This window comes from Dicentrarchus labrax, unplaced genomic scaffold (assembly GCF_905237075.1).
Source record: "Dicentrarchus labrax unplaced genomic scaffold, dlabrax2021, whole genome shotgun sequence".
Lineage (NCBI taxonomy): Eukaryota > Metazoa > Chordata > Actinopteri > Moronidae > Dicentrarchus > Dicentrarchus labrax.
Window position 1 is genome coordinate 3150715 of NW_026136717.1, and position 26430 is coordinate 3177144.

A 26430-nucleotide genomic window follows, 5' to 3' on the forward strand; every position below is an offset into this window, starting at 1 on the left:
TTTTATTTTACAGTATTTATATAGCATCTATGTCTCACTTTCTACAATGGGACATTTAAAATGAACTTATTTCTGTAAACTAAAATTCATTTTATATTTGATACACAATGTGTGACAAAATTTGAAATTGAAATTGAACTTTTAGTTAACAGTAATGCATTAAATCATTAACTATGGAATATAATTTAATGAAAATAAGAGTATGATTTTTCAATAAAATGTTGTATCGTGCACATAAATGGAACATAAATGTTCTTTTTGATTTAATGATTTAGTTTTAATATTGGCAGTCCTGGATTTCCATAGTCTGAAATAGTGACTGCTGAAATGTGGCCCATCTAACCGCTGACAGAGTGACCCCAACTGATCAGTCCATGTCTGTAAACATGGCCAGTCATTGACAGTCCATCAGAGTTAGCTTGAATGTGGTGTAACACTTGTTTTTTTGCTCCTGCAGAAGCCAGATGCGTAAGTCGCGAACCCAGAAGAGGACTGTGGTGAGGGATGCCCAGGGGAAGCACGTGCACCTGGAGCGTCTGGACGACACCCCAGACGCCCTGCAGCCCGACGCACTGCAGCAGCACCTGCACCGACTGCTCCAACGCTACTGCGAGGACGACGACGAGGAGGGGGGGAGGAGGAGGAGGAGGAGGAGGAAGGAAACGAGAATAAGGAGGAGGAGAGCTTTGATTGAGCAGCTGCTTCCACTGATCCTCTCCCTACATCTTCCACTGAAGCCTTTGGTGACGTACTCTTCCTCAGATCAAGGTGTTCCAGATCCCCTTCTTGTTGTCCTCGCTCATCACTGGATTAAAGTTTTTATTTCTTCCTCTTTTGTGTCGAGTAATGGAACAGTATTTTTGTGCTTTAACACTCTTCCCTCCTACACATTGTGTTTCATTTGCTCTTTTTGTGACCAAAGATAGCACCCTTCAGTTTTGTCGGACGGTGATTTCTGTTTTTACCTTTTGGCTGCTGTGGTGTGATTGCGGTACGACACACCAAAGGCGGATCAAAGCCGGGGGGGGGCATCTCAGACGTTTCGCCTCACGCACTGGCCTCTTCTTGAAGAACTCTTGTAAACATTTGTACATAGAGGAGATGAAAAAAATCATGCTTGGACTTGGAGTCCAAAAAGTTCAAAGCATTTAATACGTTAGCCCACCTAAACCTGCTGTACATGCACCGATTCAGCTGGAGAATGGCCACCATACAGATGAGATTAATGTTACATAGAGAATACATTGGGAGTGAATGTGTGTGTCATCATGGACTCTTTATACAGCCAAACATCACCCTGCTGATCTGTTTACAAAGGCTGTGCGGTCACAACTTCTGTCATCCCATGATGCATCTGCCCTTTTTTCATTTATGTGTCTGTCTGTCTAATGTGTGTAGTGCATTCACATTATCTGTTACAGAACCGCCACCTCTGTGTGTGTATATACAGTGTGTCCACTGAGAAAGAAAGTAGTGACGAGGAATGTTCTGATGCAGATCGAGCACTTACCCCCGCTGTCCTCGTAGCTCCTGTCGTCACTGTCTCCACCTTCACGTGTGCTGTTTGTCCTCACCTCAGACTGCAGCCCTGCTCATGTAATTGTCCTCCATCACGCCTTTTAAAGGATGAGGCTGGCTACTGTTTTTCTGCTTGTCAACAAATCCCAAGTGGGGAGCCAAACCAACAGTGAATGGATCATATTGTGCGTATCCAAAGCCCGGTATACCTTCTTCCTCTGTGCCATAGAGCTCTATTGTTGTCCAAAAACTGTTAAAAACAAATAATGGGTGACATTCTGTCTCACAAGTCCTTACGTAATGGAAGTGCAGTGAACCTTTAAGGTCATAAAACTATTTCCCTTTTGTCCTGCATCATGGCCTCATATCAGGGAGAATAGAACTTTATTTAGAGGACTTTAGCTCGCCATTGCTTCCTGTTGTTTTTAACCAATTAACGCATTTTAATTGTCTGTCCACTTTCTATCCAATCATGTGTGATGCTGAAAATCAGTCGCTGTGTGTCAGGCAGAAACTATAATTCAATGAGAAATTTACACACTTTCCAGCTTTTCCCTAAAATATTTAGGATACTTCAATATTTCTCATTATAATCTTATTATTCAATAATGAACCAAACACTTTAGCCAGCTCTAGAGAAAGAGGTCATCTCATTTCCCCCAAAATATGTTTCTTTGGTTCCTCATATCTCAGTAATGAATGAAATTAAAGGAAGTGGTATGTACCTTTCTGACCACTGTATATAGTAATAGTTCAACAAATTTGCGTCTTGAGTTCCATCTGTTAAAACAGTTTTTACTGTTTTAGAAAATTACTGAGCCCCCTTTTTTAAAGAGTATATTATGGCTTTTTTTAAAGAGTTATACCTTCAGTAGGAACCAGTGGGCGTGGAGCTGAGCGGTAAGGAAGTCAGAAAGTAGTGAGTTGGGTTATCACATGGGGTTTGTTGACGATAATAAAATATAGAATAACACCGGACTGATCCTTTAAGTTTTCAGACACCACATATACGATAACGATGCTTCGCTTTCAGTGCTCTTGTTGAGTTGACTTTTTCTTGTTATCACTGCTATCAAAGGATCGACACATCAACTTTTAATCCAAGCAAAGGCTGATTTCCACTGACTTCAGTTATCACATATGTACCTCCTTATTTATTTATTGCCGTCCATTTGTGATCCCTCTATACTCCAGCTGATATAAGCTGAGAGTGGTGTGTGTGTTTGTGTGTGTCTGAATGTGTTCTAAAGCTAAAAGCAAAGACAAATGAAGTTTTTTTTTTGCCACATTAGAAAATAGGATTAGATTGGAAAGCTGGTTGAACTCTGTACAGATTGATAAAGTATGTTTTGTGTTCATCTACAGTTGAGACTTTATGTAACAATATGATCCTCACGTTGCCATTTACTTTGAGTGTGATCCAATGGAAGAATAAAAGAAATGTCAAAAAGAGACCATTGACTTGGTAAATGAGCATCTTGTTTCCATGGTGATAACAATATATACATATTAACAGTGCAAATATCTATGCGGGCATGTATGACTTTATCAAATTATTACTAAAAAATAAACCTGAAACGCTAACAAGGCAAAGCAGCTGCAGTGTGTACATGGCAGAACAATAAAACTGTACATGTGTCAAATGTGAAGTGATGTCATTCTTTCCCGCAGCTGGCAGGAGAAACGCGAATCATTCCGCTGTACGCTTTGGACGGCAAAGCACCCGTGAACGGAGAAACCTCAATATTTGGCTAATTCCTAAACATAAAAATTCCACAGAGGTAATTCCAAGGTACAAAGAAAAGGGAGTTTTGTGTGCAGTGCGAATTTAAAGTTTCAACCCAACAAAGAGGAACTGGCAATTCAATTCAATTTCAATTCAATTTTATTTGTATAGCGCCAATTCACAACAGAAGTTATCTCAGGACACTTTTCAAATAGAGCAGGTCTAGACCGAACTCTTTAAAACATTATTTACAGAGACCCAACAGTACCACCATGAGCAAGACCTTGGAGACAAGGGCAAGGAAACACTGCCTGTTAAAAGGCAGAAACCTAGGACAGACCCTTCGGCTCTAGGTGGGTGGTCGTCTGTCTCGACCAGTTGGGGTGAGAGAGAGAGAGAGAGAGAGAGGCAGAGAGAGAGAGAGCGAGAGACAGACAGACAGGTGCACAGCAACAACAGTATTGGCAATGGCAATCTAGCAGGACCATGGCAGGAGGCTCCACCAGGATCCATGAGAACCTGTGAGACGAGAAAGCACAAGAACTCCGGGGAAGAAGTGGAGTTAGTAACATGCATTAATGGAACATGAATGAGTGCAGAAAGAGAGAGGAAGAGAGGAGCTCAGTGCACCATGGGAAATCCCCCGATAGTCTAGGCCTATAGCAGCATAACTAAGGGATGGTTCAGGACTCACCTGATCCAGCCCTAACTATAAGCTTTATCAAAGAGGAATGTCTTAAGCCTACTCTTGAATGTGGTGAGGGTGTCTGCCTCCCGAACCACAACTGGAAGCTGGTTCCACAGGAGAGGAGCTTGGTAACTGAAGGCTCTGGCTCCTGTTCTACTTTTAGAGACTATAGGAACCACAAGTAGCCCAGCATTCAGAGAACGTAGTGTTCTAGAGGGGTAATACGGTACTATGAGCTCTTTAAGATATGAAGGGGCCTGACCATGAAGAGCTTTATAGGTGAGGAGGAGGATTTTAAATTCTATTCTACATTTTACAGGGAGCCAATGCAGAGAAGCTAGTACAGGAGAGATGTGATCTCTTTTTCTAGTTCCTGTCAGTACTCGTGCTGCAGCGTTTTGAATTAATTGGAGCGTTTTAATGGACTTATTGGGGCAGTCTGATAATAAAGAGTTGCAGTAATCCAGCCTAGAAGTAACAAATGTATGGATTAGTTTTTCTGCATCTGTCTGTGATAGGATGTGTCTAATTTTTGTAATGTTACGTACAGCCTGTTTAATTCTGGAGTTGCATTAACAGGTGAGTAAGCTAACTGGCTAATAAGCGCTGTTTTTTATGGGTTATCTACATTTATTTCACTCAAACACTTGTTGGGCCAACGTGTAATGTTCAAAGGTTTGTTAGCATTGTTAAATTAGCTAACTTCCTCCTTAAGCTGCTGTGAGTTGTCACATTAGCTGTCATTGACCCGTCTAAATCAGTGACCTCATTAGGAAACATGTTTATCGTGGCTAGCGTTAGCACACCCCAGCAGTCAACGGCGAGTTCGTTGTCGCACAATATATGTCATTAATAACATTTATGGTTATAATTCTTCTTTATTGAACATTATATTACTACAGGAGGTGATAATTACTGGAACGATATACGCTTCTGGAAATGTAATAACTCAACTCCTACAAAGTGAACAGCTGGTGTCAGTCAGTGATCTTATTAAAACGTTGTGGGACGTTGGACAGTACTGGGAATTGTTAAACATGAAATGAGTCATTTGACTTTTGTATATGGTGAAAAAATGCACATGAAAAGAGATGCAGAATAGAAAAACTCAATTAAAACTATATCTGTTCTAACATGAGCTCCTAATGCAAATAATGAAAAGCATGCTATCACTCCAGAAAAGGAACTGTATGAAATCTTCATGGAGAGGGCCACAGGGGCCTTTGTGTGAAATCAACGAAGAGAGGAGGGTGAAAAGAACCGCAGGTGTAGTAATGTTATCTCTATCTCCGTGGATCTGACTGTCAGCACATCCCACAGTTGCTCAGTTGGATTGAGACACCTCGGACTCATTGTTGTGTTCCTCAAACCATTCCTGAATCATTTCTGCTTTGTTGCACGGTGCAAAGTAACATCCATGGCAGAACATCGCCCAAAGCGTCACACTGCCTCTGCCGGTTTGCTTTTTTCCCATAGTGCATCCTGGTTCCCTCAAACTGCCAGGCCAGGGACCATTTCTAGCCCTCCATCCTTCTCCCCCGCAAAAATATGATATAATCCAGCCTGCAAGATCTAGATCTTTCTTTCATTTGGAACAAAAAAGGTCGCCACAAATGTGGGCAAGCGGTTGGTAAGAAGAGAGCAGGTTTCAGGTTTCAGGGCTTGATGTGTTGTTTGGCTGCAAACAACGAAGATGATATAAAATGGTGATATAATAAAGTGTATATATACTGGTGTTTGTACTGGAAATATTTCTGGAATATTGGACTTTCTTGAAGTACTTGAATGCTAAGCGGCCTTTCTTTGAGATGACAATCCCAGTTCAGTCAGACAACTCACGTTTGGAATGTTTATCACAGCAGTATAGCATATTTCCATTTTTGGCGTCTAGGCTCCGACCTCATCACTCCCCGCAGATATGTTTCCATAGAGATATTGGGGAGTGATGAGTAAATACCTTAACCCCCAGTCGGAGCCTACAGGTGGATGCTGGGGTGGTGGTGGGGCTTACAGAGCAGCAGCAGCAATACTAATAGCAGCAAAGGGGAACAGCGGCATTGACAGAGCAAAGGGAGAGCTGGGAAATTGTGCAGTTTAAATAGACTGCCAGATTGGAAGGGAGCGCTTGGTTAGTGATTATGGAATAAGGCATGTCATGTGTGTAATCGAGCCAATCTGAGCCTTAAGGGTCAGACACGTTGCTAGCAGTGATAGCAGAAACTAATGCAGCGAGTTCTGTTTGACACCATGGTCGACCCTGTGGTCTTTTTTTATTTAGTTGTAATCCTCTAGTGTGACAGAATGTGATGGGTCACAGATTTCAATAAAATTGGTTATCCAATGTGTAAACTTCTCTAAATACTAAAGAGGCAACATGTTTGGTAATAGCTAGGGTACAAATAAAAACAAACAAATAAAAAATGTGAGAAAAATGAGGTCACAGATTTTGGTGAAAGACTTAAACACGGAAACTGATTAGCAGAACTGACTGTGGTGTTTATATTAGAATCTATTGGCCCATGAAGAAGAGTTCCCTCAATGTCTTTATATCAGGGGCCTCAAACTGAAATTAGCTTGTAAAGTTGGCTCGTAAAAAATTGGCTCTTCTTCTTCGTTTTGTCATGACTTAAGTTCAAATGTTTTGAGTGTGGCCCTGAATATAATTTTAAATGTGAAGCTCGGCAAAACAAAAACTAAAGAGGAACAAAGGGAAGAACTGAACCTGTGTAGAAACGTTTGAGTAAAGGTTGAAGTAAAAGAGTAGTAAAAGAAGACAAAATGAAACGAGTACAAACCAAGTCATTTGGCATAAATCACACATTTTATTTGATATTTCTTAAACGTACATCAGGCTTGTCCCATCATGGTAACATTATATACCAGTGTCCCATCGGGAATTTCAACGCGTCTTAGAAAGATAAAAACAGAGTGTGTGTGAGGGACAAATGTGATCAAACAAAAAAACTGAACCAAAAATCTCAATATCCTTTACACAAACAGAACCATCATTAGACACCCTGTGACTGTATCTTCCAATGTGACTGCTTCCTCTCGCTGTGCTCACCCTAATCTGAAGCTCTGGAATATACGAACCTGCAAGTGATAATCCCCTTCCCCTCTAATCCAACAGTGACACTAAAATAACATCAGAGAGTAACAGAACAACTAGAATGGGGATTTACTGCTCAGTTATTCTGGCTAATAATTCAATTCCCCGTGGCAAAAAAGGAATGGGAAGCCGAAGTACGTTTCAGCTGAATTTGGCGTTCCTGTCAGTGTCAACATCCTGATTCTGCTCTAGTCTTGTCCAGTGTAAAACGTGGTGCTGTGGAATATTGGTGTACACCGGTCGAACAGAGAATAAAGGATGGGCAATAAAGGATGGGCGATAAAGGGGCTGAAAGGAAAGCAATTATAATGAGGAGTGGAGGGACGAGCATCAATATCACAATATAAAAAGTAAACACAACAAAATAGAACTGATAAAATTCACATAATTAGCTCCTTACTGTATGAAAATATGATCTGACTGGAAAGAGTCACAGAATGGTCTTAAAGAATGATATGCATCTCTACAGTTTACATTCTATCACAACTCTTCTCACATGCTGCTCTGTGAACATGGTGGTCCACAGTAGAACATATTTTCAATCAATGGACTTTCCCTTTTAGACACCTAGTTAAAGTTCCTAGTAAACATACTTAGCGCCAATGGCAAACCAGAAAACAGATTGGTAAAATTAGCCAACTCAGTTCATATGGATACTGCTAAAGATTAAGTTAAGAGAGCGATTTACATCAATTACCAAAACCTATACATCACCAAAACAAAAGCAAGCAATCAATAAGATGGCAATTCAGAAAAGATAGATGAGTAGAAAGCAGATATGTGATATATTGGTCATTGTGCCCAAAGGCGGAAAACATCACAACAGCTCATGAGTCCTCAATATGTGCAATATTCAACTGAAAGACTGTCACTACATGATGACTGAAAGTCTCACATATTTCACCAGCCCATTAAAAATCAACCAACTGAAACAACTTGCTCCTAAAAGCCACTTCTATTTAAAACATACTGATCTAAAATAAGGAAATAAAACATGCCGTGGATGGTAATATCCCGTAATGAACACCACACTCTTACTACAAAATGATATTGTCAAGACTTGAAGTTTTCTCCCGCGTTTTTTCCCCCTTTAACATGTACAATAATCTTCAGTCCAGCAGCGACAATATGTAAACAACACACTGAGGGGGCGGAGCTCTAGCTATCATGGGCAGGGATTGGCCGAGGGATCTGATGGACACTTGGTAGGCGGGGTCTGTTCAGCTGACTGCTGTAGGCTGGAGGGTGTTTGTAGTCAAAGATCTTCCTCTCAACTGAAACACAAATGAGGAGGATTCATTAATAGAGGAACACATACACAGTAACAGCAGTTCACTTGTCCTGTAGGGTCACGTTTGTTTTCCCCCTCGTATATTGATACAGCCCTTTATACTTTCCCTTTGGGAGACTGGGAAGATCATTTTTCCCCAGTGGGGATCATTGAAGTTGGACTAGAATACTAGCATTTGTAATCACATAGAAGAGGAAGAAGACTGTGTCATATAAGTTTAGAGCCTGACAGATACATATTGACATATTTGTATCTTATATGTGTGTATGGCTTTTATCTGGGATATAATGCAGTAAAGATTCTTAGTAAAGACTATATGACTGCTTCCATGCAGCTGTACACACTCTGCTCTGCAGGACATGCAGTACGTCATTAATAGATCAATGTCCATCCTTTGTCAGGTTGCTCCAGTGGGAAAAGTGGAACAGCTGGAGTATGTGAACAGTGTCCTCCTTTCAATTAATGCTGCGATACTTGTGCGTGTAAAAACCTTTATCTGTCAGTCTTTCAGAATGTTAAGTAGCAGGCGTTTGTCCTTCCGACCGGCAATGTCTAAACTATTACACACAGCAGGTTTAGGTGAGCTGCTACAAATCACAATATTAGAACACTATTATTAACTATATAAACACTATAGTAATGACAAAGGTTTAATAAAAAGAAAAAATGCACTACTATTATCATTGGCAATGGTTCATGGGAGGAGTAGTTCCTTCACTCTTAAAACAATTATATACACAGTCTTGTAACTGAGCTTTATTTTGCTCTGAATCAATTTATGGTCACGAATCATGGTGTAGTTTCTGAAAGACGTTCTGAAACATCAGTGGATGAATGAAGCTCTGATGGATGTTGATATTAAAAATATTACAAATATTAGTGAAAAAGCACAACACAATGCAGAACAGACAGCACAACTCATGGCGGACCAACGGGTTGAGTTTAAATCCCGGCTAATTAAAAGCAGCGGATGAGGAAACGGAGGCTCCTGACTGAACCAGGATCACATACAGTTAGAAGGGTGGTGGCCTTACTTGGTGGGCACGGTGGGTGAGCCGGAGCGGTGGAAGTGGATGTTCTGCCACTTGCTGTCGCGGCGGTGCCAGATGCGGGTCTCCTCTGACTGCATGGTGCGAGGCATGCCGTTGCTGTCGATGTACTGGGTCAGGCGGATGTAGGCGATGCAGGCGGCCTCGTCCCCGATCAGGTGGACGTGGGGGTTGAGCAGGATGGTGTGGACGGGCTGCTTCTTGGACAGAGCTGCAGCAGACACACAATACACTGACTGCTGAAGACTTTACTGAACGCACTGCGATGTAACAATAATAACTTTTGAAATCAAAATACTCAAACTGTATTATTATTATTATTATTATTGTTGTTGTTTAAAAGGATCAGTTCACCCATGTTACAAAAAGGAATGTCCCATATGTTTAGTAGTATCTCACTGTGAAGAGCCTTTTACTTTGAGGTCGTTTTCCACAGAGCACCTCCATCATATCGAGGGGGAAGCAAGAATCTAAACTATCTTTAAAGTGGACAAATGCAACCAAAACAGTGTGCATGGGTAGATACAGCACCTGCTACCACTATCAGTATCACATTCTAACAAGATATTTAAACTTATGTTAATATGAGAAATGCTTTATGTTATAACGTGTTACTGTTCTTTTCCCCTTTTTCTAGTGTAATACGTTTCTGTAGATAGATACCTGACTAAAGTGACTCTTGCTAGTACTACCATGGTCACCCTTAGGATGAATGTTTCTCTTGCAGTGACAGAGTTTCTGATGCTCCGTCCTACCATCTGAAACAGAAATCCTTTACCGTTCTCAAAGTAGAAGCGGTGGAAGTCGGTGCCCTCCACCAAGTTGCCCAAGGCCTCGGGCTCAAAGGATGTGAGGCCAGGATCACATATCTTCCTGAAACAGGATCACAGACATAATAGAGACATGGACACATGAACATTGATTTTACAGGTAGAAGTTGGTCGGATATGTGAGATATTAAACAAGCTGAACTAACGTGTATGCCTCGAGGTCGCCGTTGTTGATGGCCTCAATCAGCTGCTCGGTGACTTTAATGATCTCCTGCTTCCGAGCTGAGTCACAGACAAAGAGAAACAGAGCGACGTTAGATTGGGTTTGACGGCACAACCCCTGATTAATATGAAAGAAGCACAAAGTAAGGTTAAAATGGACCATAGAGGAACATGAGCACGACATGGACCCAAAATCACAACATCAGCACGATCAGGGACTGAGGTTCACCTTATTTTCAAACACACAGAAATACAGCGTCACATAGAAATGAATGGAGGGAACATGAAGGAAATTAGTCAGCGTGATTGAACATGTGACAACATCAAAATTACCTTTCATGCTAAGTAGGTAAGCTAGGAAACAATGAATGGAGAGAATAAGTGCTGTTGTTGAGGCTTGCTGAAAGTACACGCACTACTGACAGTTACAGTACGGAGAGCACACAGTGGAGTCCGTCAGATGAAAGGTTTCTTCTCTCTCACACACATACAGTCACATACAGTCACACACAGTCACACACACACAGACACACACCAAATCCATCATTACCTCGAGCAGCGTCATCCCCACTGTTGTTCCAAGCTACCTGAACAGTTACAGTGCGCTCTTGGAGCTGTGCAGTGATTCCCCCAAGTGACATTAAAGCCAACAAACTAACTACGCTAAGGTGAAACATACTCCCCTGCACACTGTGCTTCTTTTCTTTTCCTCTTTTCCTCAGACAGGCTTATACAGTGGAAGAGACACACTGGACACATACTAATGAGAAAATCTCCTCCTCTGATTGGCTGTTTTCATAAAAACCCTGACACAGCCAAAATAATGTTAATCTCAAAGTGTCCTTTAGCACCAACTGTGGACTTTACTTTGCAAATAGCAAACTTAGTCCTGACTGTTTGCAGACTCTTATCAGTGTGCTTATGGGGCCAAAAAGGGCCTTTTATAAACTTTTAGGGAACGGTACAATAATTTGGCAGTTGCTTTGTCCAAACTGATTTACAGTCACATACATCAGCATTAATTAGTGTTTGAGTCTTGATGTAGAGGTTATGTAGATTAGAGGGGCTGAGGATCAACCCACCAAAGCTTAATGGACCATGGCTCTACCACCACTAGGGCTGCAGGTGCTGTATATAAGATCAGTCCTCACTCTTGCTTGATAGTTACTCTACATTCCAGCCTGAATAATGTCATTTATAAGCAGGTTTCAGACAGGACTGATCAGTGTCACGCAGTATGACATATGAGCAGGAGTAGCAGTATGAAGAGCTCAGTAGAATACTGTGATGCTCCGCAGTATCTGTGGAGTGGAAGTAATGCTCTTTGAGCTTCTGTCAGCTGTATAATACGCAATGTCTTTTCCTCTGGGATCTTTTATTAGAGCGCAGAAAGATGGAGGGTTGGCACACACACACACACACACTACTGGACATACACACATATAGCAGATGGTGCTAAACACAAAGAAACACAGCAGATAAACTGGGCATGAGGAGAACTGTAGAATATTGACTATTAGATATATTTCAAGTGTTTCTGCTGCTTCTATCTAGAATTGATTCATTGACATTGGTTTCACTGACCACACTGATACTGCTTTACTACAAAAAAATTTTACTTAACAAAAGAAGCCAAAGTTCTCAAATGTTCACAAGCACAAGCAGCCGTACAACAACTGACAAAAGTCTAAAGTCAGCAACTTTTACATTTAAACCGTCTGTTCGTGGAAGTACAAATGTGTTCAGACATTCAACGCCAGCTTGTAGTACTATCAAATGACACTTCAAATTTGATACCCAGCCCTGGTGCAGAGCGTTCCCCTGTTTCCAGGATAGATGTACTTTGCTTTTTTTAAACTGTGACTCTTTGCAGGTCATGGCCTTGACTTGACTGCTACCGTTGGAGAGATACAGATAACATACCTGCCTCAACAAGTCCCAACCTCAAGTAGCTGCTCAATTAAAGCACAGAACACACCGACACACATATGGGAAGACATTACCATTGTCACGTGCAATAATAAACCCAAAGGACAAAATACCTGAGTCTGTCACAACTCAAGGTAAGCATTGTGCAAGATTTTTTTCTGTAAGCTCTTTTACAGCTTTTTTATTAAATACTTTAGATATTTTTACCTCTTCAGGCCTCCTTCAAATCCATCAAATTAAACATTCTGAGAGACAAAAGCATTCTCTTTCCCAAACTAAGGCCAGAATCTGTGAGGAGGGGTCTCAGGTATGATTTTAAAAAGGGGCCACAAACCAAAGGTTGGGAGCTACTAACTTAAACAGAGCCGTTTGGGTGTCTTGACAGCTTGTGACCTGCAGGGGGTGCTATAAGACAGCAGCTCTGCACTCAGACACAGTGGATGAGGTGTGGTTCAGTCACACAGAGGTCTGTTTAATCCAATATTTCTTATCTAGGTGCCACAAGAACTTGGAGCTGAGTTTAAGTCACCTTGTGCATGAGCACTGAGTGGAGCTAAATCCAGGTTGTAAAGCCTGTCATGTTCCGTTCGGACTGGAATAACTACAAAAATACCATAAATTGAATCATAAATATAATACTCATAAAAATGACATCACTGAGCCAAAGCTGTTCTGTTCACTGAACACCCCAATTTAAACTCACTGAAAACCCAACAAGTAAAGATTTACAAATAAGCTGTGGCTTCCTTTTGTTTGTTATGTACCTAATCTAATGAAAAACTGCCTCTACCTGATGCAGACAGCATGCTGTATATCAGTGTCATCACTGAAGCTAGCACTGTGTTAGCAGTTTAACACAATGTGCCTATGGAAGCCCAGTATTCTCTGACAGCGACACGTTCTCTCACTGACAGACCTTTAATCTGCCTCTAAATCCCACACTCACCCAGCCTCAGAGCTCTCTGCGCCTTGACCCGACCTTATATCTACATTGTATCTGCTTAGGCTAAACTACATTAGCTGGCCTGACTGCCTGGGTTGGCAGTTTCATCCAGTGCCATGGCCCGCCCAGCAGTCCAGCTGTCCCTCCCTACTTATCAGGCTCCACTAGTCTTACTAATAGCCACTAATTGACAACCCCTGTGGTACTGGGAACTTTTTCATGCATGAATCCTCAGTGCTTAACTGGTTTTAACCTTTTTAATACACTTGCACTAAATAACACACTGATTTCATTTAGACTCATTAAGAACTGAACTGGCGGGTGCTTGCGCTGGGAAATGGACTTACACTGGGAGTCGGTGGGGCCCGGGCCGGGCAGGGGTGCCCCAAGCTGGGGGCGGGCCCCTGTGGTGGGGGTTTGATGGAGGCCGCAGTGGCATGTGGCAGGATGGTCAGAGAAAAAGACCAGAAAGGAAGATGTGAAGAAGAGGAGCAGGTATGCAGCCACCAGTGCCCACAGGATATAATGGCAGCACTCCTCACCACTGGCCCAAACGCTGGGAGAGTACCAGCAGGAGGAGGATGAGGAGGATGAGGAGGATGAGGAAGAAAACGAAGAGGAGAAGGAGGGGGAGAGCAGGGAGGAGGGCCTCCGAGAGGTGGAGTGGTCTGAGTGGTCTAAGTGCTTAAGGTGGTAGATTTGGGGATTGGAGGAGGGAGAGTGTGCTGAGATGAAACAGGAAGACAACAGAATGGATGGAAGGAAGGAAATGTGGATGGATCAGTGGACGGAGCGGGAAAACATAAAATGGAGAAAAGGAAAACATGAAATGAAGAATAAATGAAAAGCATGCAGGAAATGAATTCTTCCAGCAGCTGAGAACTAATCAGTTTGGACAGAGCGTGTTCAGGGCCGTCCATCCTCAGGCAGACGGTGATGCAGGAGCATGAGCATCAGACGTACCAAACTAAAGACAGAGTTGCGTGAGAAGATCAATATCAATATCATCTGTGTCCCTGTGTGTACACACACGTAGGTCTAAATGGTGTGATGCATTAAAAAAGCTCAAAGACTCAACTTTAAAGGAGACACACATGGCAATGTTAGGCTACTTTAACTACCACCATTAAGGCAGTATTAACTGACTGCTGTTTGGCCACTCAGGGAAAGAGAAGCAACCAATATCTACATATAACAATGTAAAGTTGTTATGGCCTGCACTAGCAAACAACACAATTAGACATCCAGCAGACACAACACTAGCATTCATGTGGACTATATCTAGTCCAAGTCCAATATTCACCCTCTTTTTAGCTCTTCCTCCTGAGAAAAATATCTGGCTCTTGAGCTGCTAAATGCTCCATGATGTTCACTAATGCTGCAACTCAAATTTATTTTCATCGATTAATCTTTTACAATCACTCCGATTCATTGATTTGTTTTTTGGTCCAGGAAAAGTTGAAAAATGTATTTCCCAAAGCCCAAGGTGCATCTTCAAATGTCTGGAGTTGTCCACAACCCAGAGAATCTGGACACTTTTCTTAAGAAATGAATAAACAATTAATTGGTTATCAAAGTATTTGGTGATTAATTGAATACTTGACTACAAATGAATTTGATCTATCTTGTTTGATTCCAGGCAGGTTAGTGCAGGTGGGTTTTTCACACAAAATACATCTGCCTGCGGTAACAAACCATCTGGGAAGTACTTGTTAGAAAGCACTTGGAAAAGGTGATTGGATTAGCCATCGGTCTCATCATGGGCAAATTTCAACCAATCAGATCAACAAACCATATAACATAGTCAAACTCGTACAGAAGACAGTCGGGAGAAGAGGGGAAACACATTTTCCATGCAGAAAAGCCTGGCAAGATGGATTCATCAAGGTTAGGTGGAGACCAAACCAGAGCCAAAGAGAGAGTAAATACTGGGCTTACATTGATCAGGTGGACTCAAACACGACCCCAGTTGGATGCTAATGGTCTTCGGGTGACTAAAAGGAGCTATACCATCTCGAACAACGTGACTGATGTTGTTTTTTCAGTTTGCTGTGGAATTTGATTTCCTTCAAGTAGCCAAAACATCAATTAATTAAGCTTTAACATACCTTTTCCAATTAAAATACCTGAAGTACACCATTGCCTCTATCTTTCATTCAAGCCATTCAAGCCATTTTACTGAATCCATTTAATACAGAGAAAATCTACCATTGGTGCACAGGAGTTACATTCAAGAAATAGGAAATACTAGTTTCCCCTTTTTATTCCCACTTCCTGCCACAGACAGCTTCTCCACAATGGGACCACCGCTGAAATCACCAAAGATGTCATTATTAAAATCCTCCGCTGATTTCATGAAGATTTCTAAACCTTTAGAGGCTTGACTGGAGCTACGAATGCAAGATAGAGGAACAGCTGTATTATAGTGTGATGGGAAAAAATAACAGCAGAGAGAGAGAGAAAAAAAACTGAAGACATGCTACTGAACACTATCATCAGTGTAAAGCAATTTGAAAGCTTCGCTGAATAAGGTTACTGGAGCATTGAGAAACGACGACCCTAACAACCATGAATAACAATGGAAGCCATTGTAAAGGGCAATGCCATGCCCCTTAATGGGCCTGTGTATGTCCTGGAAGCATGGAAGCACATATGCTGGCGCACGCACACGCACACACACGCACACAGAGCAGGGAAAGAAAGGTATGTGAGATGACAAAGAATACTGCTGCTAAATGTTAAAAATGTGGAGATTCCAATTTCATTTGACTGACAGATTGTCTGTCCTATCAAAGGTCACTGCTGTAGTCAACAATAAGGAAACAGAAAAACACACAATCACAAATCAATTCCACTGATTGGACAATTACAACAAAATTCAAGCTCCCTCCCCTTCTCTTGTTTCCTTTCACCTCTTTGTTACACTGCAGCCTTTGATCTGCAGGGTATCAGGTGTCTCTCTGCCCCCATGTCCCATAGTTGTTTGAGGTTGCCGCCTACTACAGCAGTCCTAAAGTCTATTTTGACTTCTATATTATCTGCACGGTAAAATTACTGGTTTTGTCAATGGAGTCTGGTGGGCCGTTGCATCAATTGTTTTGGTCTGAGTATATGCTATACTCTAGTGCGACATCTAGTAGCACTAGTAGATATGTTGTATCTGGCAATACAACCACTGTTATTTGAGAGCTATCTGTGCCTACCTGTGAATTTAAGTGGTCAAAGACTTAAAGAACTCTGTTTATTGGATTTGTATTTATTCATTTATTTCTTTTTGCAGTGACAGTGCACAATTAAACACAACTGCACCAGAGTTAGCTAAAAGTACATTTGCATCTGTTGTCCCTGGGCAGGTAGACGGAAAACGTCCACAAAGTTAAGGCCAAATTACAGACCATAGCAAATTGCAATTCCAATTAATACAGAACTGCCAACCTTGGGAAAATATTCTGAGTACCAGAATAATGCTTTCGCACTGGTGAGTCATGGTAAGTTCCCCTATCACAGATATATCAAGTTCATTATTTACATTTTATGCTACTTTGTACTTATACTCCACTACATTTTAGAGGGAAATATTGTACTATACACTCCATTATATTTATTTTAGAGGTATAGTTACCACATACTTTTCAGATAAATATTTTATTTTTAAAATATTTGATCAACTTCATAAAATAAAGATATTACAGTATCGTTACAGATTAGATACCCAAAAGTAGAGCTAAACTGTTAAGCTTAGCTTCATGTTGACAACTTTACAATATTGCTTACATGTGCATGTCAATAAATCAGTATTTATCAAATATATAACTTACTATATAGGTGCCGTTTGCATTAGGAGTATGTTTACTTTGATACTTGAAGTACATTTTGCTGCCAGTATTTCTGTACTTTTACTTAAGTAGGTTGTAAACTTTGTAGACTTTTATTATTTATTCATTATGTAGCTAAGGGAGTATCTTTACATTTCTGTATTGCTACTTCTACTTAAGTAAAATATTTCCACCACTGTTTATAGTTTATCAGTACACACACACACACACACACACACACACACACACACACACACACACACACACACACACACACACACACACACACACACACACACACACACACACACACACACACACACACACACACACACACACAGGTTGATGTCAAAATGTGTACAGGTTGGCAGATCTGTTTATATAATAATTCACTTCACTTGAGTTGTCTGACTGAAAAAGCCCACAGCTAATTTCTATCCCAGGACCCCTAGTATGTCAATCCAGTCATGGTTTAAGTATGTGGTTAATGTAAAATGAAGCAGTACCATGAGACCATGAGAAATCAAACATGCTGAAACTGAAAGACAATACACATACACACAACATGCAACACATTCATGCAATAGATGCAACCGGTAACAGGGTGCTGGCACAAATGTTCCTGTGAAAAAACATGGTTAGCCCAAACTAATGTGAGCCAGTGCACACAGAGGAAGGAAGGTTAACCTGTGATTTATAACTTCATTGGCAGCATTTGCTTTAGACGTTTAGAAGAAAGCGTTTTAATGAGGTGTGTGGTTTGTGTGCGTCAGTCTGAACCTCCCTACCTCTCACATCCTCGTCCTCGATGGTAGTGTTGGCACTCTCACTGGACTCCTGTGAAATGACACACAAAAGACACATGAGTCTATCCAGCCTGACAGAGAAGCACAAACAAGCTGAGGACAGACATTTGAGTTCAACTGAGATCATCATCTACTTCAGCCCGTTACATCCTAATTTGGGATCAGACTTCTCACACGATAGATGGTGAGAGGACAGATTCAAGACTGACTGTCACTGAATTTGTTTTGGATTTGTTTGTTTTCCTTTTGGTTAGATGTCACTAGCATCTTTTATTAAGACATTAACTAGCATGAGTCTGTTTAACCCCCCTTCTATAGACCATTATCAATCCCTGGATTATTGTTTGTATTGTAACTTTATGATGAGACATTTAAATATTAAAGGATATATCAAGTTTATTAACAACGTGAGTCTTATTTTTATCATTTCTATCAGCTATGATAGCAGTGTGCAGAAAATAATTGCTGAGATCTGGGAACAACATGGTGACATCGCCACAATGAAATCTGATGGGATTAGAAACATGAGCAGTCAGATACTTAGACAGGTTGTAAACAAGCCAACAATTAATCTAGATTATCTGAAACCACTGGTTGCAACCTGACCCCTTAAAAGTACAGTATGTGTGCTTGCAATCAGTTTGCATATGTTTACATACTGTTAAAAGAAGAATGATTTTTCCTGTCTAGATTGTTTGATTTGAATACTTTTTAGAGGCCTGAAAGTTTAACAGAGGAATGTGTTTTTCTTTTTTTATAATCCCTAAAATCATTTCAGGACCTCTCCAATTTATCTAGCCACTCCTTGCTGGGAATCACTGAGCTACACCACTTGTAACTGAAGGTAAAGCTGGAAATGAATGCATTGGTTATAATTTCTCACTGCACAGGAAAACTGATATATAAACATTATCTGATATTTTTTAACTGTCAAACATCTATATCAACTGATACATAGCTTTAAAACAATCTTTGACATTTTCCCAGATCTCAGCAATTGCCCTGTCCTAAGTCCCGCCCCTTTTTGCTGTACTCTAATAACAGTTGAGCATGCTTCGTAGCCGGCGGAACCTCGGTCAACTTTCTTTACCTGTACTTAGATATGCTACATGCTAGGCCAATCTATGTTGAAAAGACATATTCAGTCACATCTTAAGGTAGCTAATGTTAGCAAAATGTTAGCTAACTAGCAAACTGAGGACTGCTATTGGAGTACAGAGCAAAAAGGGGTGGAACTTATGAAGGTAGCATCTTAACATCGACAATATGAATGATGTCCAAAACTTAACAGAATGTTCCTTTAGATGGAACTTGCACTTTACCCATAAAACATCTTTCACACATTCTTCCTTTTCATCCCTTAAAAGGAATACAATGATGCTATAGTGAAACAACTCATAAATGTCTGATTTAACTAACACAAACACAATATGTACATATTGCATTGGTACATATGACTTAAAAAAAACAGCTGCACCCTCTCTTCATGTATGAACTACACGACACCCTTACTATGCACAAGAACACACAATGTATGCTACACTATGAGCTACAACACCATCATGTCACTGCACAAAGCAAAAGATACGAGCATGCACGTGTTCCCACACTGTCATCTGATGGATTATACATGACCATATAGATCTATACATCTGCACAGGCAAATCACACAGACACAGTAGCTCCAGGCTAGTCTGTTAAGGATTTGGCTTGGAACAGCTTTGGTATCCACAATATTGCACGGTCTTTAGTTTGTTCCAACAGCATGCATAATCCCTTTGTCACACAACTGTAAAACCCATTGTGATGTTACAATGACAGTGGTCGTACATGCTTTCAAAGCTTTCAAAATACTGGCATGTAAGATGACACAAGACTTATTTTTATGTTCAGATCTTACATGATAACGATGGCAGGACTATCCAGAAGTAAAACATAAAACTGTACACACAGATGACCAACGTTAAGTCAAAGAATTACATGCAACAGTTAACAGCATGCAATATTTTACACAATCCATAATCCCTTGTTTTATCAAATGGCATGTCAATAACATCCAATGGCACACATCATCAAAAGCAACAGTAAGACTCTATTCTAAATGGCACACACATCAGCAGCAGACTACAGCTTCAGACTAGCCTCTGCTTAGCTGTATACCTTGTTTCCATCAGCTGGGTTGTGGATAACAGTGGTCTGAGGCTCCTGATATGAGAGGAGCAACAGTAGGAAGAGAAGTTGGTGCAAAACGAAAAGTGAGTTAAGGAGAACGTTTGACAGAAAAGTGCTTTGCAAGGAAGGAAAAGAAAAAATAGAAGTAGGGAAGGAAGTGGGGGACATTTACATAATTTCTATTTGGAGGAAAGCAAGTTGGTACTAATAACAGAATCACTATAGCATATCGCGACACTGTTACAGACAGATGGGAATCAAGTAAAGTATATCAAGTCTGCTCAAGACAATCACTGACATTAAACACAGACACCATGGTAGATGATCTGTTAACATACTGCCATCTGCCTTTCCTGGCAGACAGCTGTAAAATAAAAACATCCAAAAGGTTCACATGAGTATGTTTTGGAGCAATCACACACAGCTTTACAGATACAAACATATATGTGTATTACTCTACAGAGATTAAAGAAATCATACCAGATATGAGGATATAAGGTAACAGGTAAATGGTCAGGATGGATTTCCCACTCGCACCAACAAGTACGTGCTATTGCAAAACTATTTGCTGTACACTGGTGCTGTAATGTGTCCCAGTTGATATGTGTCACATGACTGACTGAAACCTCCAAGCCAAGGCTGCTGAACTCTGTCACAGTGATGATCAGGTTTTCTGACAGAAGTACATGGTCTCTGCTCCACCTCAGGATAACGCAACTGTTGAAAATGCTGGATTTGTGTAAGTGTGCATGACCACAGTACACGTGAAAGTGTTAGGGGACACTTCTAAAGGTGTGGAACTCTCCTGGTTGAATTATCCATGAAAAAAACTCTTGTTGTCTTGTTTGATAAAATGTCAAAAGTCACAAAGGTAAAAATCCAAAGAAATTGTTCAACAAACATTTATTAAGAGTGAGATGAGGAGACTGATATCCAACTCATGCAGCTTTCCCAGGTTGTCTAAATGAGAATCAGTTCTCAATTGACTTATCTGATTAAATAATCAACATTTTCTGACTGATATCTTTCTGCTGATAGCTTTCTGAACAATCAACTATCATGTTAAGGAGAGAACTTAACTGAACTTAACTTTTCAGAGCTACAAATGTGACTTCCCAGAAATTAAGCATTAAATAAACCTAAATTATAACTGATTTATGACTGACTCCGTGTTTCAACTTATCACAAAAAAAAACTAATTGGCAAGAAATACTTCCGAAGAAACTTCACCACACTAAATCTTAACTCAATAGCAAATCAGTGTTGGTTGACAACAAAGGCTTGAAACCAGTGGCAACATTATATTAGCCACAGTTGACATGCAATGGCGCCAGTGTTGCCATTGCAGCCATCATCAACAACAAAGGAAAATGTAGCCCATGTACAGCAATGTGGCAATGCAATAAAGCAATCCAGAAGTGCGTGTGGACAGCTCATGTTACACAACCACTAAAGACATTTGTGGTTCTTAGGCTTTATGGGGGAAAAAAACAAAAAAAAAAAACAATCACCATCAATAATAAAGTGAGCGGAAGGCGTAGAGCTCAACATAGCTGCATAGTCAGGACAGATGCCTGAAAGTGCAGACAGATGGATGGTTAGACAGAGACAGACAGTCATGCAAACATGCAGGCAGCAAGGCAGGCAGACAGTGTACCAGAGAAGGAGTGGGGACAGGCTCTTTGGGGCTGGTGACCACATTGGCCTTGTTGTTGATCTGGAGGGACAGAGTGGACAGACAGGTAGACAGACGGGACAGGGCAGAAGTGACAAGGCTTAGTGTTCAAACAGTCGCTCTTCAAGCAGCCGCTGTGGAGGGAAAAGTGGTGTGCTGTGCTCAAGAGTATCAGTGAGTCAGTCTACCAAATATGTGACCCATGCAGCAAAGAACAGGGTAAGCAAATAAACCTCCTTTAATCAACAGGATAACATAAAGCAAAAAAATAAACAAAACCAAATTTCAACAGGGTTAAATAACCAAGCCGGAGCATTCTTATCAGACGCCTACCTCCTTATAGAGCTAGATGAAGTTGTGGTTCGGGAGGCAGACACCCTCACCACTTTCAAGAGTAGGCTTAAGACATTCCTCTTTGATAAAGCTTATAGTTAGGGCTGGATCAGGTGAGTCCTGAACCATCCCTTAGTTATGCTGCTATAGGCCTAGACTATCGGGGGATTTCCCATGGTGCACTGAGCTACTCTCTTCTCTCTCTTTCTGCACTCATTCATGTCCCTTTAATGCATGTTACTAACTCCACTTCTTCCCGGAGTTCTTGTGCTTTCTCGTCTTGCAGGTTCTCTGGATCCTGGTGGAGCCTCCTGCCATGGTCCTGCTTGACTGCCATTGCCAATACTGTTGTTGCTGTGCACCTGTCTGTCTGTCTGTCTGTCTGTCTCTCTCTCTCTCTCTCTCTCTCTCTCTCTCTCACCCCAACTGGTCGAGACAGACGACCACCCACCTAGAGCCGGAGGATCTGTCCTAGGTTTCTGCCTTTTAACAGGCAGTTTTTCCTTGCCCTTGTCGCAGTGCTTGCTCATGGTGGTACTGTTGGGTCTCTGTAATTAATGTTAAAGAGTTCGGTCTAGACCTGCTCTATTTGAAAAGTGTCCTGAGATAACTTCTGTTATGAATTGGCGCTATACAAATAAAATTGAATTGAATTGAATTGAATTGAATGAAGAGAGACAGACATTCAGAGAGAAACAAATGACCCAATTACTCTGTAGAACAATGATAAATTAGGTAAAACTCTGAGCTGACTTGCTGCATAAGGGTTGCCTTCTGCATGTACTGCAGTAAAAACATATGGTATTCGGTTTTCTGGTTGCCATATCTGGACTACCATGACTCTAATACGCTGTTCTCATGCCTATGAGACCTGGATAAGACACCTGACACCATATACAGATGCTTAATATATGTTTGCATGGTTGCATTACGTTACGGACGCCATTGCTTTCATTACTTGGTTTGGCAAATATGTCAAATGAACTTCAAAAGACCTGGGGACTTGGCTCACAGTGACAATGTTAAGATAATACTGTTAGCACTTTCAGACAGCGAGTACTTGCCGATGTGGTGGCTGCCCTGCTCTGTTTTGTACTGTGCAGGCTGCTGCTATCCACCTAGTGTACTTTCATCTCACTGCTTAATAGAGCAGCAAATGGTTAGCAGTATGACTGAATAAACTGAAATTTCAACCTCATGGTGCCAATAGATGAAAAGTCAAGGGATCACCAAGGTCATTAGGATTCATCATCTGGGAACCGTAAATGTCTGAACCAAATCTGGTGCCAAACCATATAATAGATATGGAGATGAAAAGTAGGGTATCACAAAATTAGGATTCATCCTTAAGGGATCACAAATGTCTATCAAATGAAATGGGAAGGCATGAGATATTTCAGTATAAATCATCCAGAGAGCCATGACGCTAACATGGCTAAAAAGTGGGTTTGGTGACATTCATAGATAAGACATATGTGATTCAATGTTCAGCAGTAAATTTGCCATTATTCATCTTAAAGATGTCAAATATGGTTAATCTGCCTAAATTGTTTTTAAAGAATGTTTCTGAACAGCACATTGTAAGATCCTTATGTCACTCTTGCTGTTATCTGGAAGGTAAACCTTGTACTATAGGCCATTTTTCTTTTTTAGATAAAACTTTATCTAAAATATATGTAACTGATTAAAAGAACTGTTTTTATCTTCACCTTTATCTGCCTGAAATTAGTTTCTGTTGATAGATGAGTGAGTCACAGTGTCCTGTAAAAATCTCAAGAATAATATCCAGCTGAAAGTTGCCTCCTCCACCAACTAAAGATACATTCACAGTGGTTTTATTGAGTGGGCAACGAAAACCAGCATCACAGGATAAGACTCACAACATGTGAGCATGTAAACATGATGACATGCCCAGTAACAGACTCAACAAAGCAGGAAAAAGGAAATGAATCAGTGTCTTCAAAACAGCATGTTGGACTATTGCCAGCCAGATATAAGAATGTGCTATGTGTCTGAGTCTAAAGCTATAGTAGCAACTATTTTACCTGTATCAGGATAAAAAAATAAAAAAATAAAACTATAAACAGCATATTTTCCTAAGGTTACTCTTATGCTGGGGACACACAACATGACATCATCTTAACCTATTTAACATATTCAGTGATAAATGACCCTTTCTAAGTGCCGCCCCTTTTGCTCTGTGCTCCAATAAGACTCGAGCAAGCCTCAGTCAGAACCTCTTCCTCCTTTCCTGTACTTAGATATGCTACGTGCTAAGCTCATCTATGTTGAAAAGATAACCACATTTTGAAGAAATGCTAGCTAACTAGCTAGCTGATGGTATGTTGGTTTTGTCTTTTAACTGTCTCCAACCTTTGGCTGTCTTTTCAAAAAGGGGCGGGACTTAGGAAGGGTCAACTGAATTTTCAGTTGAACCGCGTTGGTACTTTTTACACAGAGGCCCTTGTGAAGTCTGACTTCTGGGCTTAAATCCAAGCAGGAACAGGAATTGGTTTGTGGGTCTGAACTGGCCCAATCACTTTTTGGGATCCAAAAGTTGTGCAATTTCTTTTTATATTTGAAACAAAATACTTGAATCAGCCAGTAAAATAGCTTCTATGTGTAATTAGTTTTAGTGCGAAAAATGTTTAAACTCCCTCCAGGTTGGTAAAAACTCTCAAGTTTACAGAACACTACAGAAGCTGGAGTCTTGACCAGTAGTACAGAAGACATTTTTTTGTTAATAGTTTCATGTTAAGGAATAAACAATCTTAGTGGCTACTTGAAATCGATCCTAAACTTCAATCAGTATATGAGCAGAACAGCCCAGTGTCACATTGTCGTACAGGCGCTATCCTGGAAGTGGGGCTAAGCTTCTCTCCACGCAGACGGGGTGGGATGATTTTCTGCTCAGTCATGCAGTGCCTCCCTAACCTTAAGCAGCATTGTAAATGGTAAATGGACCTGTACTTGTATAGCGCCTTTCTAGTCTTCCGACCACTCAAAGCGCTTTTACACTACGTGCCACATTCACCCTTTCACACACATTCACACAGTGATGGTGTCCATCAAACAGAAACTAACTCATTCATACACATTCACACACCGATGCACAGCATCTGGAGCAATTCAGGGTTCAGTATCTTGCTCAAGGATACTTCGACATGTGGCGGAAGGACCTGGGGATCGAACCAACAACCTTCAGATTAGTGGACGACCCGCTCTCCCTCTGAGCCACAGCCGTGCAGCAGTGTGGTGGGATTTACATTCAAGGGCTTTTCTACTTCTAACTACCCACTGTAGGAGCGAGCTCAGGCCTACCCGCAAATGTTCTGTAACGTCCGTCTTCCTTTTCTTTTCATTGAGCAGCCACAACACAATGAGAGACAAAATTAACCTATGCCTGACTGTAACACACACACACACACACACACACACACACACACACACACACACACACACACACACACACACACACACACACACACACACACACACACACACACACACACACACACACACACACACACACACACACACACGTGTTTCCACTCTTTCAGACAAGGTAGAATGTACAATGTAGAGGCTCATTTGCTCATTTTACTTTTAAAAAATAAAATTAACGCACAAAAGTGTCTTTAGTATTAGTTGGAATCCTACAGTAGTGATTATAACCCATATTTAGTTTATGACATTCATAAATGTACAATTGCTCATTAAGAGCTGGTGTGATTGCATTTTCCTGGGAACAACTGTCCATCTGTATCAAATCACATTAATCAAAGCAGAAACTGTAGTTTGTGAAAAGATAAATAAAAGGACTTCCACCAGCAGGAGCTCATCAACAGAAAAAGAAACACATTATCACATAATCATTCATGCAGAGTTAATTAAAAGGGAAGTGTGTTTAAAAGGGAAATACCTCAGAACCAGAGCTACAGTGAGCCCTCAAAAGACAAGCACTTCAAGATGAGGCAGCAGGAATCAGAGGACTGCAGATGTTAAATGATTGGCTTTATTGACTGAATGCTTTACTCCATGACCCTCCAACTGGTCGAGACAGACGACCACCCACCTAGAGCCGAAGGATCTGTCCTAGGTTTCTGCCTCTTAACAGGCAGTTTTTCCTTGCCCTTGTCGCCAAGGTCTTGCTCATGGTGGTACTGTTGGGTCTCTGTAAATAATGTTATAAACAGTTCGGTCTAGACCTGCTCTATTTGAAAAGTGTCCTGAGATAACTTCTGTTATGAATTGGCGCCATACAAATAAAATTGAATTGAATTGAATTGTTTCTGAGCTTTTCTGGCCAAAAATCAAGAGACACGAAGACAGCGATTTGCTGGCTATATTTTTACAGAGTCCGGACCCCAGACCCTTCACACTG

General features: G+C 40.9%; 1 protein-coding gene and 1 long non-coding RNA gene across 27 annotated transcripts in view; one reads left to right on the top strand and one right to left on the bottom strand.

Moving 5' to 3' along the window:
- Nucleotides 1-6731: 6731 nt before the first annotated feature.
- camk2d1 (calcium/calmodulin-dependent protein kinase (CaM kinase) II delta 1) overlaps nt 6732-26430 on the bottom strand; it is a 99188-nt gene continuing 79489 nt past the window's right edge. For 4 of the 26 annotated variants that reach the window (XM_051429024.1, XM_051429021.1, XM_051429023.1 and 1 more), the window contains exons 14-21: nt 21696-21755; nt 20027-20071; nt 17849-17897; nt 10707-10727; nt 10358-10433; nt 10160-10254; nt 9367-9592; nt 6732-8315 (exon numbers count right to left, since the gene is read on the bottom strand). In XM_051429024.1, coding sequence (XP_051284984.1) covers nt 8312-8315; nt 9367-9592; nt 10160-10254; nt 10358-10433; nt 10707-10727; nt 17849-17897; nt 20027-20071; nt 21696-21755 — 576 coding nt within the window. In that variant the 3' untranslated portion in view covers nt 6732-8311. Of the gene's footprint in view, nt 8316-9362; nt 9593-10159; nt 10255-10357; nt 10434-10706; nt 10728-17848; nt 17898-20026; nt 20072-21695; nt 21756-26430 lie in introns of those variants that run through there. The other 22 variants (XM_051429039.1, XM_051429037.1, XM_051429040.1 and 19 more) reach the window with 10 other exon arrangements.
- LOC127379446 (uncharacterized) overlaps nt 26107-26430 on the top strand; it is a 149073-nt gene continuing 148749 nt past the window's right edge. Inside the window, exon 1 of the long non-coding RNA XR_007888309.1 lies at nt 26107-26145. This is a non-coding gene — a long non-coding RNA (uncharacterized LOC127379446). The remainder of the gene's footprint in view (nt 26146-26430) is intronic.